The 15,862-nt window shown below is 39.5% G+C and overlaps 1 protein-coding gene across 2 annotated transcripts in view; it reads right to left on the reverse strand.

Moving 5' to 3' along the window:
- Positions 1–15,862, reverse strand: part of Hasp (Hig-anchoring scaffold protein) — a 177,182-nt gene that overhangs the window by 98,756 nt on the left and 62,564 nt on the right. For both annotated transcript variants that reach the window (XM_090173239.1, XM_090173238.1), the window contains exon 2: positions 1,886–1,954. In XM_090173239.1, the coding sequence (XP_090029365.1) occupies positions 1,886–1,954 (69 nt within the window). The remainder of the gene's footprint in view (positions 1–1,885; positions 1,955–15,862) is intronic.

Below are 15,862 nucleotides of genomic sequence, written 5' to 3' on the forward strand. Positions count from 1 at the left end.
TATGAGATATGAAATTTCATAAAAGACGTTGCACTACCCATTTAAAAAAGCATGGGATTTTCTCGGTTTCACAGGGTCCTAGCTACGAAAATTTTGAAAATTTTTGAAAATCACGAAATGTGTAATTTGGACCACATTTAGGTAAATTTCATCAAGTTTGGGTAAATTGAAACATTTTTAGGGTAAATTTGTAACAAATTTTGGGTAAAATAAGGGAAAAATCTTATTTTGGTTGTAAGTGGTCAAAAACATTTTCGGTTGCCATGTCAAATCGAATGGGTAGTGCAACGTCTCCTTTTGGTAATTTTCATATCTCAAATAGGTCCACATTACGGCCGACTTTGAACTAAATCGGCAATAAACACCTCGGGTACTCTCCTTGTTAGGCTTATGGTGGTGCCTCGGGTATTAGCTTAGCTGATCTCGAAATAAACGAAAAAAACCTTCGAATATGAATGACCACTGACTATTTCTCGTGAATGCAGCTCCAACAGAGAACTAATGTGGTTATCTCAAAGGCAGGTTACGCGGTGTTACCATAGATATATGAAATAGTATAAATACCTTACGCTACACACGGGCCCGTGGTAAGAACTCGGAAGAGACAGCTAGCAAATTAGTATTTGGAAAATATTTTCTGGATGCGCTACGTAACAGCGCCATCTATCGGTGACCAAAACTAGTATTTGGAAAATATTTTCTGGATGCGCTACGTAACAGTGCCATCTATCGCTGACCAATATTAATATTTGGAAAATATTTTCTGGATGCGCTACGTAACAGTGCCATCTATCGCTGACCAAAATTACTATTTGGAAAATATTTTCTGGATGCGCTACGTAACAGTGCTATCTATCGCTGACCAATATTAATATTTGGAAAATATTTTCTGGATGCGCTACGTAATAGTGCCATCTATCGGTGACCAAAATTAGTATTTGGAAAAATATTTTCTGGATGCGCTACGTAACAGTGCCCTCTATCGGTGTTCAAAATTAGTATTTGAAAAAAAAGAACGATGTAGATTAGGCCTAATAATGTTGATAGCTTTAAAGTAACGTGGAGTTAAAGTCACGTGTAAGTTATTGCATTTGGTGGGAAGATGGCGCAGCGCATCCAGAAAATACGCGTTATCTCCTAGCTCTCACTTCCGTACATTGAATTGGGAATAGTACCGCTAGAATGACAATTTCAATCTGCCTTCCGCGAAACAAATTTTGCAAAAATGAGAACTCTATCATTTTTCGGTGGCGCCATCCGCTGTTAGCGGAAGGAACTATATACTATACAATTAAATTAATAGTACTAATGTACTTTGAAAGTGATAGATGGCGCCACCCGTATAACGATAGAGTTGACAGCTGAGTGCACCGGCTCGAAAATTAAGAACCACGACTCCCGAACGCGCGTATGTCATTCTAGCGGTACTATTCCCAATTCAATGCTTCCGTATCAGTCCCTCGTAGAATTGTGGATCTACACTAGGCTATGTAATCGGGACCAAATAATTTCCCAGTCAAGTCTGTATAAACTCATAAAGGCGGCCGGAGTTTCGTCTTTGAGGCTTTTACGCGAAACGGGGAGCTAAGCGCTTACTTAAAGAGTTAACCAAAGTTACGATATGAATATTAGAGACGTTAAGCAACGAACTCACGGAAATTCCGAGTTAGCTGGACGAAAACCTCCGCCTAATATTGCATACTAAGCCGTTTGTAACGTGCCGCGCTTAACCTCTCTGGAAGGGAACGCGGCGGATTAGCCTTCTAGCGGGATTAACTACTCGACGGGAAAGTTTGCCTCCGCAACGAAGTGGACGGCGGGAGAAGAAAGCGGGAGCGCTATTAAGTTGGATTAAGCCCGGAAGAGGGATGAAAGAGTGACCCACCTTCGCTAAGCTCGGTTTCAGCTTCTTCCGATTCACCCAGCGAAGCCAATATTTTCTCCGATACTCCACCTGCAAATAATAAGATTGCTTTCTTATTAAATAATTAGACATCAACCTATACACAGGATCATCTCGAAACAAAGACATTGTAGCTGGGAAACGTTTCATCCGTTTAGGGCCAATTTCGATCACCGCTTTTGCAGGACGATTATTTAAGAAATTGACTGGCGCGGACGAAACGTTAAAGCCTATAATATAATGTTATACTAACTTGTAAGATAATGCTATACCAACTTGTAAGATAATGCTATACCAACTTGTAAGATAATGCTATACCAACTTGTAAGATAATGCTATGCAAATCTATAAGATAATGCTATACAAATCTATAATTGCCGATTATTGATGAAATTTACTGGCGTGGACGAAACGTTAAAGCCTATAATATAATGCTATGCCAACTTGTAAGATAATGCTATACCAACTTGTAAGATAATGCTATGCCAACTTGTAAGATAATGCTATACCAACTTGTAAGATAATGCTATACAAATCTTTAAGATAATGCTATACCAACTTGTAAGATAATGCTATACAAATCTTTAAGATAATGCTATACCAACTTGTAAGATAATGCTATACAAATCTTTAAGATAATGCTATACCAACTTGTAAGATAATGCTATACAAATCTTTAAGATAATGCTATACCAACTTGTAAGATAATGCTATACAAATCTTTAAGATAATGCTATACCAACTTGTAAGATAATGCTATACAAATCTTTAAGATAATGCTATACCAACTTGTAAGATAATGCTATACCAACTTGTAAGATAATGCTATACCAACTTGTAAGATAATGCTATACCAACTTGTAAGATAATGCTATACCAACTTGTAAGATAATGCTATACCAACTTGTAAGATAATGCTATACCAACTTGTAAGATAATGCTATACCAACTTGTAAGATAATGCTATACCAACGTGTAAGATAATGCTATACCAACGTGTAAGATAATGCTATACCAACGTGTAAGATAATGCTATACCAACGTGTAAGATAATGCTATACCAACGTGTAAGATAATGCTATACCAACTTGTAAGATAATGCTATACCAACTTGTAAGATAATGCTATACCAACTTGTAAGATAATGCTATACCAACTTGTAAGATAATGCTATACCAACTTGTAAGATAATGCTATACCAACTTGTAAGATAATGCTATACCATCTTGTAAGATAATGCTATACCATCTTGTAAGATAATGCTATACCAACTTGTAAGATAATGCTATACCAACTTGTAAGATAATGCTATACCAACTTGTAAGATAATGCTATACCAACTTGTAAGATAATGCTATACCAACGTGTAAGATAATGCTATACCAACGTGTAAGATAATGCTATACCAACGTGTAAGATAATGCTATACCAACGTGTAAGATAATGCTATACCAACGTGTAAGATAATGCTATACCAACTTGTAAGATAATGCTATACCAACTTGTAAGATAATGATATACCAATCTGTAAGATAATGCTATACACATCTATAAGCTAATTCTATACACATCCATAAGCTGATTATATACCAACCTGTAAGATAATAACTCTAAATTTTACATTTAAAATCTGAAAATTGCAATACTGAAATGCAAGCGTGAGCTTCGTACCGCAAAGGACACGTTGTCGAGATCCCCCAAAGCCGAACTTTCTTATCCAGTAATAAAATTCTTTAATAAATTAATTAAAACGAAGAGTGGAAACATCCGACAAAGAAAAATGTCTGGCGCCCTCTGGCGACCTCTCCGGGAAATATTATTCGTCTTTAAAATGAGGCCGCGAACAATAAGGCGAAAAATCTTAATTAAAACTGCGAAGGCCGATTCGTAAAATATTTAATGGAAGGAAAGTCTTTTATACAGCACCCTGCTAACGACCTTTAAGAGCGCCAGTTTGTTTGCGAAGGGTCCAGGAATACACCACCAACTTTAAAAATCAAATTTCAAAGGGAGACTATAGAGGGCGTTATAATGGTAAGCCCGTATTAGCGGATTGAGAAATTGCGCGGTGGCGGAACGCCTTTTACGTATAATTATAAAGCGCCATCTTTTGAGACGACGAGAGTATTATTATCCTTAAAATGGTATCGCGTTCTCAGTGTTCAAATTGCTCTCGCTCTCCGCGAATGGAAGGCGACATTTTTGGGAGAAATTTTCTGACGCTGAAATGGCAACAAATGAAAGATGGGGTGACGCGGGGGCGGTGCGCGTTCAGGAATAATTCTTTGATAGTGCTCCGTCCTTTGTTTAAAATATCCCGTATAATGAGCAATTGAGACGTCTTTTCAATTTCGAGTACAATATCCCCAATTGCTATAATTTGAATGTTAAGAATGGCTTCTAGTTCCATTTACGGAATCTATGACCCGTGGCGTTTCTGAGAATTCATTATTTGTCGACTTAATGGCGTACAGTTCCATTTTTGGACGCGCCTTTCAAACAGGTAGTTCATTCTCTCCGAATTCTCAATTGGTTTTAATAATAGGAACATCGTTTGTTGTAACAGAAGCGCCTCTTTCGTATACTATTATGCTTCCGACACATTGATACAAATCACTTTTCAGAAAATTACCACCGAGGAACTATAATTATCTTATAGCACACTATGTGTTTCCTGAAAATACGTAGCAAGGTGTAAAATGTTTTATAAATAAAACTCAAAAAGCAATGAACATCGAAGCAATGCCTACTGCACAAAGGACAAAATTCCAATATAGTGTCGGACCATGGACCAATATCCCAATCTATGTTCTGAACACGGGCCAATATCCCAATCTATGTTCTGAACACGAGTCAATATCCCAATCTATGTTCTGAACACGGGTTAATATCCTAATCTTTGTTCTGAACACGGTCAATATCCCAATCTATTTCTGAACACGGGCCAATATCCCAATCTATGTTCTGAACACGAGTCAATATCCCAATCTATGTTCTGAACACGAGTCAATATCCCAATCTATGTTCTTAACACGGGTTAATATCCCAATCTTTGTTCTGAACACGAGTCAATATCCCAATCTATGTTCTGAACACGGGTTAATATCCCAATCTAGGTTCTGAACATGGGTTAATATCCCAATCTTTGTTCTGAACACGGTCAATATCCCAATCTATGTTCTGAGCACGGGCCAATATCCCAATCTTTGTTCTGAACACGGGTTAATATCACAACCTTTGTTCTGAACACGGGTCAATATAGTAATCTAGGTTCTGAACACGGGTTAATATCCCAAACTTTGTTCTGAGCACGGGTCAATATCCCAATCTATGTTCTGAGCATGGGCCAATATCCCAATCTGATGTCTGAACACAGGAGGATATCCAATTCTAAGCTTAAGTCATCAAGCGACTTTTAATGCCAGGTTACAAAACTGGGGTCGAACCCGGCTCCTCTTGCAACGAGGTGAAAGTGCTAACCACTCCGCCGCTCCAATTTAGTATCTACACGTGGGCCTATATTCCCATGTGCCAATATAATAATTTACTCTCTGCACAGGACCAAATATTCCTATTTAGAGTCTGCACATAGGCCAATATCTGCACGTTGACCAATATTCCAATCAAGTGTCTGCACATAGTCCAATATTCCAATCTAGTGTTTGCACATGCACCAACATCCCAATTTAGTGTCTGAACATGCACCAATATTTCAATTTACAGTCTGAACATGCATCAATATCCCAATTTAGTGTCTGAACATGTACAAACATCCCAATTCAGTGTCTGAACATGTACAAACATCCCAATTCAGTGTCTGAACATGTACAAACATCCCAATTTCGTGTTTGTACATGGGTCAACATCCAAATTTAGTGTCTGCACATGGGCCAACATTAAAATTTAGTGTCTGCACATGGGCCAACATTAAAATTTAGTGTCTGCACATGGGCCAACATTAAAATTTAGTCTTTGCACATGGGTAAACATCCAAATTTAGTGTCTGCACATGGGCAAACATCAATATTTAGTGTCTGAATATGTACAAACATCCCAATTTCGTGTCTGCACATGGGCCAACATCCAAATTTAGTGCCTGCACATGGGCCAACATTCAAATTTAGTGTCTACACATGGGCAAACATCCACATTTAGTGTCTGCACATGGGCAAACATCCACATTTAGTGTCTGCACATGGGCAAACATCCATATTTAGTGTCGGCACATGGGCAAGCATCCACATTTAGTGTCTGCACATGGGCCAACATCCAAATTTAGTGTCTGCACATGGGCCAACATCTAAATTTCGTGTCTGCACATGGGCAAACATTCAAATTTAGTGTTTGCACATGGGCAAACATCCAAATTTAGTGTCTGGACATGGGTCAACATTAAAATTTAGTGTCTGCACATGGGTCAACATTAAAATTTAGTCTTTGCACATGGGTAAACATCCAAATTTAGTGTCTGCACATGGGCAAACATCAAAATTTAGTGTCTGAATATGTACAAACATCCCAATTTCGTGTCTGCACATGGGCCAACATCCAAATTTAGTGCCTGCACATGGGCCAACATTCAAATTTAGTGTCTACACATGGGCAAACATCCACATTTAGTGTCTGCACATGGGCAAACATCCACATTTAGTGTCTGCACATGGGCAAACATCCATATTTAGTGTCGGCACATGGGCAAACATCCACATTTAGTGTCTGCACATGGGCAAACATCCACATTTAGTGTCTGCACATGGGCCAACATCCAAATTTAGTGTCTGCACATGGGCCAACATCTAAATTTCGTGTCTGCACATGGGCAAACATTCAAATTTAGTGTTTGCACATGGGCCAACATCCAAATTTAGTGTCTGGACATGGGCCAACATCCAAATTTAGTGTCTGCACATGGGCCGATATTCCAATCTAGTGTCTAGGCGTGGAACCTCAAACCCGTAAAGGATAATGGCGATTTATGTAAAAACACACTTTTCCTGGAGTAAAAAGAAGCATAAAATAAAGAGTGAAAAAGGGTTGAAAGCGGAAAAACAGAAGTGGAAGCGCGGGAAATCTATTTTTAGGGATAGAAGCGGATCGACTAATAGTCTGGCTTCTTTGCATCCGGCTCCAGCGACCCGGCCGGGCCCGAAACGCTCGCCGTTTACGCGGAGTCGTCACACACACCTGGCGCCCCTCCGAGTGACGTAGCACCCTCATTTGACACCGCGGTTTGAAAGCGGAACTGGTAAAGTCCGCGTCGTCCTTCTGCCAAGTGACGCGTAAGAAATTAGAACTCGGCCGGCGGCCGGTAGGGGTCCTTCTAAACGTTCCTGCTCCGGAAAATACCTTAGCCCCGATTTTCAAAACGAGTATTTAATTATTACTAATTACCTTTATTTGGTTGCTTGATAAGCGGACGCCCCTCGTTTCATTGACCCAATTCTACACGTAGCTCCCCCGCGTGGTATAAAAACTAACTACTAAGGGGTGACTAATTTATTCGCTTTGGCTCGGCTTTTGATGAAAAGTATTCGAGCCAAATGAGGTAAAGATGGACACGCGAAGGATGATTAGGAGAGGAAATATATTAAGATTAATCAACTTCAATATGATGAATCGTCCTTAATTGAGGGTACTTTATATAAACGAAGGGAAATGGCGCGTTATTAATTATTGCCCGGGTTAATCTGGAATATTTGGGACCATCAAATTGGGATACATTCAATATCGAATCTGGATTTTATGGGTTCTTTGGGAAAAGTGACAATTTTAATCGAATTATTTCTTTAAATGTCGTCAGAGATAGCAAGCGTTCACATACCCCAAATAGCCGCTTCACTAAATCATCCTCCAAGGAAATCACTAAGAATTAATATTTCCGAGAACCAGGACCCGCCACGGAAAAAATATTACATGTTGACTTCGAGAGAAAATAAGAAAAATTTATACAAAATTAGTAGTTACACTATCACAAATTAACAACAGAAAAATCATTATACAAAGCCTAAGAAATCATACAATTTATCATAACCATAAGATATTAACCATTTAGAAATTTTCATCTTAAAAATATTAATATTATTCCAGTTTTTAATATCGTTATCTAGAATATTGTACAGTTTGGGTCCTAAGTAATTAACACGCTTTTGTCCAATAGATTTTACCATCCTATCTATCAATAAATTATTACCAGTAACATAGCGTGTGTTATATAGATTACAAGAGGTTATATAATGTCTAATTTTGTACGTATGGAGTAAAATACATTTACGATACAATTGACAAATAGAAAAAACGGAAAAATCACAATATAAGTCAACTCGTTGTAAGTTACTATATATATTTTTTCCTTGCTTGTTAAAATAACGGAAATTTTTCACATTTACGGCAGCAGCAAGCGTTCCCTTTTAACCAGGTAGCTTTTTTCATATATTAAGGCTTGGAAAAAATACGACGTTCTGTTTACAGGTGAAAAGTTTCCAATATTTCAACAAGCACTATATAAACAATAACTTGCGGGTCCTGGCTCACATAAATATTACTTCCTTGGTTTATGATTAATTTAAGCGATGCACAGGATACGTATCTTCCTAATTTTCAAGTCAATTAAAGGGGAACGGTCAAGCTTTAACCAGTTAGATAGCCCTATAGCCCATTAAAAACTAAAATTTATGGTGAAAACCGCATCAAAAAATATTGAGTGGTTAATTTTTAATAAAATAAAGAAATTTCGGGAAATCGAAAAGCGCGCGTCCGCCGCGACACCTGGTGAGAAGTCGTTGAGACAGAAAAACAACGTAAAAGCGCGCGCTCCTGAAGACGCAAAAAATATGTTTTGCACGCGCGGCGCGTTCCAGTTATAAAGCCCCATTTTCATGCTCGCTGGTAGTGGATAAAACTCGTCAAAATTTGCTTCCGCCACTCGCAAGCGTGAAAATAAAGCTAAAATATCTGTTTGAAACAGATCGACGCGGAAAGTGATAAAGTGTATAGCTGAAGCGGATTTTGTCGATTTTTACCCGCTACCAGCGAGCATGAAAATGGGGCTTTAGAGATTTAAGCCCGAGCTTAAGCCTAAATTGCGCGATTTTAAAAGTTAGGATAGTTCGCAAATCGCTCATACGGGGATAGGGGCGCTGGCGGCAGCCCCTAAGATGGCGGCGAAAATTCAAACCCAAACACCTGGCGTTATTTTTCGTTTCAACTTTTTGTCCCAAAAGCTATTTTTTCAAGACAAAAAAAAGGTACGCGTGTTAGTATATTGAACGTCTTGTTAATCTTTTGATTCGGAAATAAGGCCATATTTGGAAAAGCTTGGCCGTTCCCCTTTAAACAAGAATCGACCAGAATTAATAGGCGTTATTCCTATATACCCCAATCGGAGGTTTTCAGATTATTAATAATAGTAATAATAATAGTAATAGTAATAATCAGCTAGGGTAATCACCCAAGGCACCACCTTAGGCCTAAGTCATCAAGCGACTTTTAAAGACATTAATTCAGGTGGCCGGTTTACTCGTTAATATTACTTCTTGGCGATTTCCTTGGAGGATGATTTATTTAAGCACCTTTTGCAATTTTTTCTCGACATTTCCTACTCAGCGATAAAACAGTTTTAAAACAGTAAAGCCAGTACGGACAACCTTCGGAAAACTGTCATCAAAGGTGGGAATGTATAAAATTGGTACAAATTCGCCATCCTCTAAACGGGGACCAAATAAACTCGTCCTAACAATTTATTTCTCTAACAAGAAAGGCGATATAGTAGAAAGCAATATACGGTTCGTATACATCAGTCAGAAGGGTAGAAAGCAAATCGCGCGTAGGACGGAAACCCCGCGGGACCGCGGGGACAGAGAGCGAAACCAATTTTAGGGATATAAACTTTGTAAATTATACCGAGGAAGGCCGCGGTCCGTCCGTCGATTCCAAGCGCCTCTACCCAGCCCGACTGGAAAGAAAAACATTAACAACTAGTTGGAGGGGAACATTTATTGAACGCGAGAGGGATGGGCAATACGAACAAATATGGAAAGGCAGAAAGAGAAGCCAGCGAGAATACGCGAGATGAGGAAGAGTATTAAAGGGAAACTAAACAAATTGAAATTCCAAATGAGCGTGGGAGAGATCCCCTTCCTGGGCGAGCTCGTTAACTAAACCTCAAGCCTCGGGTCGATGCGAGCGCGTGGGCGTCAGTGGGAGCGTCAAATCTGGCTTGTATTCCCCGGGCGCCGCCTCCCCGACCGGCTCGCCACTATCTCAGAGCTAAAACTAATCAGCCTCTGAACTACTCTTACTCCCTCCGCGCCGTTTCTCGTGACAAAACATACCGTCTAGGGCTACAATTTACTTTGCTCTCTAGCATCGCGAGACGCCACTGTTTGGACGCGCTATGAAGAGGAGAGAATGATATATAACGGAGTTTGGGATGAGATGGAAGGTCCGAATTCTCGCGCAGTTTCCAGCATTGTCTCGTCTAATCAGCGTTTGTATCGCCGCTATCTGACAAATAGTAAACTTTATCGGCGAGGAGTCTCCGCGCGGTGAAAGACTTTTTCCCCTGATTTGGATGAATTACGCTTTGTTTTGGTTGATTATTGTTTGGCCTTCGTATTACGTGTTGCGGAGTTGACCAAATTAATGGCGCCGAGATAGAGTTCCTCGAGGCTATATTTATGGTGTTGGACAATTTCACAATTCGCGTACGGAACGATCAATTCCACAATGAAAATAGAGACAGTTTATCTAGCAATAAATCTGAAGATTAAAAATCCACGGACTCTGAATAAATCTGAACAGTAAAAGATCTCTTTTCAAGCCACGTTTCAAATAAAAGTAATATCATATAAATGTTTTGACTTTCTCGACACATTGAATTAGAGTTGTTAATTTTACGGAAAAATTTCCAGAAAATTTTCCGAATTGCGGAAAATTTTACTCAAATCGGAACAATAAAAAATTGCAACATAAATTACTTTTTAGGGGTTTTTAATGGTTTTAACTTTTTATCGATATAAAATGTCTAATAACAGTAAACATACTACAAAACATTAATAGTGTTACATTGTTAATCAGTTTAAAGCTAGTCTAGAGGTTTAGTTTTACTTTTAGATTCGAAAAAATTAGGCGAAAATGCCGCTTTCTTTAAATTTGCAAACAATATTAGACTAATCGTGGAATTAAAACTTTTTTTTTATTTTTTTCGGAAAAATACGGAAAATTTACTGGAATTGAATAATTAACAAAGAAATAATTTGTTGGGCGCGTTAAAACATTAGTATGATTTTTAAAATATTGTAATTTCGGTGTAGTCCATACTTAATATTGTTTTTATAATATCGACCTCGTAGCCTAGATTCAAAATCACTGGATCATTTACCCACTTTCTGCCGGAATTGCCCGATTTTAAAATTACGTTTTTGCGCGTGACAGTACTTTTACATACATTGTGAGGTATAGCAGACTTATTTACCCGCTTTTATACCCTAACATGGCGGCGTATTTTCATGCGCAAAATGAATTTTAAGATCGCCTAATTCCGAAACACTTAACTCCGTAGTTACCATAGTAACCAAATATAGATATATCCCTACAGCGACCGATGAAGTTCGATTTTTCGGAGGTCACGTGCCGGAAGTGGGTAATCCCTTCGTCAACAAAACCCGTCAATCGGGAAGCTTCCGGTTTTCAAATCTAGGGTACGACGTTTATATTATCATTTATATCACTAATAAATATTTTTTTAAACTAAATTCAAGGTTTAACATTTATGTAGGTCTTATTTCTTTTAGAAATACTGCATGTTACTAAATTTTAGTAGAAACGAGATTACTATATTTACCTCTCACTAATCACTAAGTTTTATAGGTTTAATGGGTTAAAGATAGTTAAACATTTTTTGAAGTAGTGAAACAATCGTTTTGAAAGAAGTCTTTTTCGTCATAGTTTTCGTAAAATTTTTGTGCAAAAAGCGTTGCACTTTCCATTGAAGGTTGCTTTAGTGTTACACTAAACAATTTGATGTTGCGATTTTTAATTCCAAAACATACATAAAAAAACTAAATTTCTAGGTGTTTAGCTTGTTTTCCACTGGCGCGCGCAACGACGCGTTTCTCAGCTTTGAAACGTTCAAACGTTTTTACGCGCGTAAAGAAAATAACATTATGACGCGCGCTAGTGGAAAACAAGCTTAAAGCTTGTTTTCCACTGGCGCGCGCAACGACGCGTTTCTCAGCTTTGAAACGTTCAAACGTTTTTACGCGCGTAAAGAAAATAACATTATGACGCGCGCTAGTGGAAAACAAGCTTAAAGCTTGTTTTCCACTGGCGGGCGCAACGACGCGTTTCTCAGCTTTGAAACGTTCAAACGTTTTTACGCGCGTAAAGAAAATAACATTATGACGCGCGCTAGTGGAAAACAAGCTTAAGGCGCACGCTAGTGGAAAACAAGCTTTACTATAAAATAAAACAATAAAAGTTAGAAGCATAAAATGTTTTTATTTGCGTCACGAGCGCGAGTTATTTAAATGCTTTACTTGCACGCGAGTTTCGCACGCGGGTTTCAGATTTCGGAGGGTCTCGCGTCTGCAGCGCGTGATCTCTACCTTCAAGACAGAGCTACAACTAACTTGTAAGTGACGTAGACGAAACATTATCACGTGACCTATTGGACTAAAAAATATTTGGACCTACTATAAAATAATAGAAACCAGACGTAAAAATACTTTTTATAAAAACTGAAACACAAAAAGCCAAAAATCATGAAACGTAGAATAATAATAATCAGCTAGGCTAATACCCAAGCATGGATAGTAGATTTTAGAGGATCGGTAAAAAGCCTGGTTTTTAGCCCCCGTAAACCAATCCCACTAAGGGAGTCGTCCAAGGTTATTTGAAAAAAAAACAATTGTCGCTAAGAGTGGACGATGCTGTTCGAAAAAAGAAAACAGATAAACACGAAGTATATTTTTTACGCCAAAAGGTATTTTTTCACGTTATATTATATTGCCATTTTGAAATTTTAAGATCACGTGGTACAAACGACCTGGTAATACTCCCTCGGAGTCTCTCGAGCTGATTGATACGCGGGGAGAAATAAAATGCACTGTGGAAGGGTATCGAAAACCTGTCCTCTTAATTTACTGTCCATGGTTAACCTCTACAAGTTTTTATGGAAGGGGAAACCTAAGAACTCGAGGGAAACCCCTTGGACAGTGGGGAGAGAATTGGCAAACTCCGAGTAGTCCCGAGTTTTGCACCCAGTGCCACCAGCTAGGATCGAACCCGGTTTCTCTCGCTGCGAAGCGAATGCGCTAACCACTCCGCCACCCCACCTAAATCCAAAGAGCCAAAGAAATTAAAAAATGGCAAAGAAACTTGGAAATAATACCGCGGCATCCCCCCAAAATGAAGACAGAAAATTTTAGTCTCGAAAAGAAAAGAAAAAGATATCTCGGCATTATCGAAATAACAAGCGAAAGACAATTGGTTTACGAGCGGCGAGACGAAAGGGAAAGTTCTTTCTGCCATTTTTGCAAAATAGTCAGCTAGAAATCCCCCGTCTAAGAACGAAGGTGAGAGAATCCGGGGAACTGGCAACGTCTTATTCAGGGTTCGATGAGCTAAGCGATTCTCGTCTCAAAGCGCGCGAGCTCTTATCTCATCCGGAGCGGTTAGCGGCATCCGAGTTCGACGCGACTTCGGAACGCGCCACTCGTCGCTTTCAATCAGCCCGAAGCCGCCCGAGGTTGAGGAGTCGCATCGGGGGCCGCCGTTTAATGGAAATCTCGCCTTGGCGTCCGCCGTCGCTCAGAAACCACCGAGTTTTACACGTCTGAATTGGCAAGTTAACCGATAACATTAGTCTACATCGGTGACTTTCAAACAGCCTTTTCTACCTCCAGCGCCGTGATGAGGCCAGCCATAAGGAAATCGCCGCCGTAAGGTTCAAAGGTATCCCTCCGCCCCCTCCCCGGGGGGTTTCATTTCTCGTAATGCCCTATTTACCGCTTTGCCCATTTAATACGTATTAAGGTGTTATTCCGCAAGAAGTAGGGATGATAACAAGTGTTAAGTAATGTTGAGACAACGATGTTACCGTAATTACAGCTAGGAGTAGCAAACACAAGGAGAACGCATTGAGTTGGTAATATTAATCTAGAGATCCAATCAAATCTGCTCCCCGCGAAACAAGTTTTTGAAAATTACGTCTCCTCTAAAATGACGAGAAAACGTTATCATATGACCCGTGGCGCCATCCATTATTTAAAAAAAAAACCTTTTTGCCGGAAAACGCGTCTTATTTGAACGAACCATTGAGAAATAGACGGCGCCACGGGTAGAATGATAAAGTTTACTCGTCATTTGGGAGCAGACGGCAGTATTCTTATTTTTTAAAATCTTGTTTCGCGTAGTACTGAAATCCGACGTTTTGACCTCTAGATTAATATTCCCAACTCAATGGGACAACGCAGCTAGTCTTTAAACACGCTAACACAGTGTTGCGTACGAATTTCATTGGACGAACGTTTACACTGAACGTTTTACGGGCAGGGGGGAAGACAAATTCCGAATTTCCCCCTTCCGACGTCAGCAGTCGCTAAATCATCTAACCAATGAAAAATGTACACGAGAAAATCCACGACTTTTGACGGGTTGCGTTCTTCTTGCTTGGGGTGTTGTGTTTGTTGCTAATAGATTACAGCTAGGAGCAACAAACACAAGGAGAACGCAGCTAGCTTTTAAACACGCTAAGGAAGGGTTGTGTACGAATTTCATTGGACGAACGTCACGAGCCTTTACGCTGAACGTTTAACGGGCGGGGGGGGGGGGAGACAATTTCCGAATTTTCCCCTTCCGACGACAGCAGGCGCTAAATCGTCTAGCCAAGGAAAAACGTACACGAGAAAATCCACGACTTTTGACGGGTTGCGTTCTCCTTGTGTGGGGTGCTGTGTTTGTTGCTATAGATTACAGCGACTTCATTATTGATACGGTGATAAGCTATCAAAAGGTCCCCATAAGCAAAGGTCTAGGCTAAATTTTTTACGATCACATACCCGGAATTAAGAGGTAGGTATTCAAAATCTGCACCTCCTAGTGGCTACGTCCTCAACTATGCATTTCTGAAATAAATTTCGCGAAATGCATTATGATTGCGCGTTTTAAACTTAGAACCACGCGTAGCCAAGGTGCGGCGTATTCACCATTTTATCCATAGATATAAGAAATGTGTATAAAGGTCTAGATAATTTCGGGGCGTCTAAGCCTAACATAAAATACGGAATTGACACCTAGCAGACACCGAGAAAGGCACGTGACCAAGAGCGCGAGCTCTCTTAGCATTTTAGTACTAACAAGGAGACGACCCGAGGTGATAATCACCGATTTTGTTCAAAGTCGGGTATAATGTACACCTCCGTGTAACTTGAAAAACCTGTAAGGGAAAAGTTGCGACGGGCTTTCGTTTTGCCATGGCAACCGAAAACGTTTTTGACAACATGATTTGGAATTATTTCCATTGAAAATAACATGGGAATCTGAAGGATTTTAAGGGTCCCCCAATTGACCAAATTGCATTTAAACTTGATTAAATTTAATTTGTAAAATCAATTTAAATGTATTTTTAACGTTTTGAAATTTTAAAAGGTTTCACAGGGGAACCTTAAAATCCTTCAGATTCCCAAATTATTTTCAATGGAAAAATCCCAAATCATGTTGTCAAAAACGTTTTCGGTTGCCATGGCAATACGAAAGCCCGTCGCAACTTTTCCCTTGCAGGTTTTTCAAGTTACATGGAGGTGTACACTATACCCTAGTTTGAACAAAATCGGTGATTATCACCTCGGGTCGTCTCCTTGTAAGTGCCGTAGTCTTCAGACACCATCTGTTGGTGACTTTTAGTATAATTTTTAAGCAGGAGACAATGGCTCTCGCGACGATAGCACGAGCTTTCTTACC

The sequence above is a fragment of the Leiobunum rupestre genome, chromosome 4 (assembly GCF_980474605.1).
Source record: "Leiobunum rupestre chromosome 4, qqLeiRupe1.1.hap1, whole genome shotgun sequence".
Classification (NCBI taxonomy): Eukaryota; Metazoa; Arthropoda; class Arachnida; order Opiliones; family Sclerosomatidae; genus Leiobunum; species Leiobunum rupestre.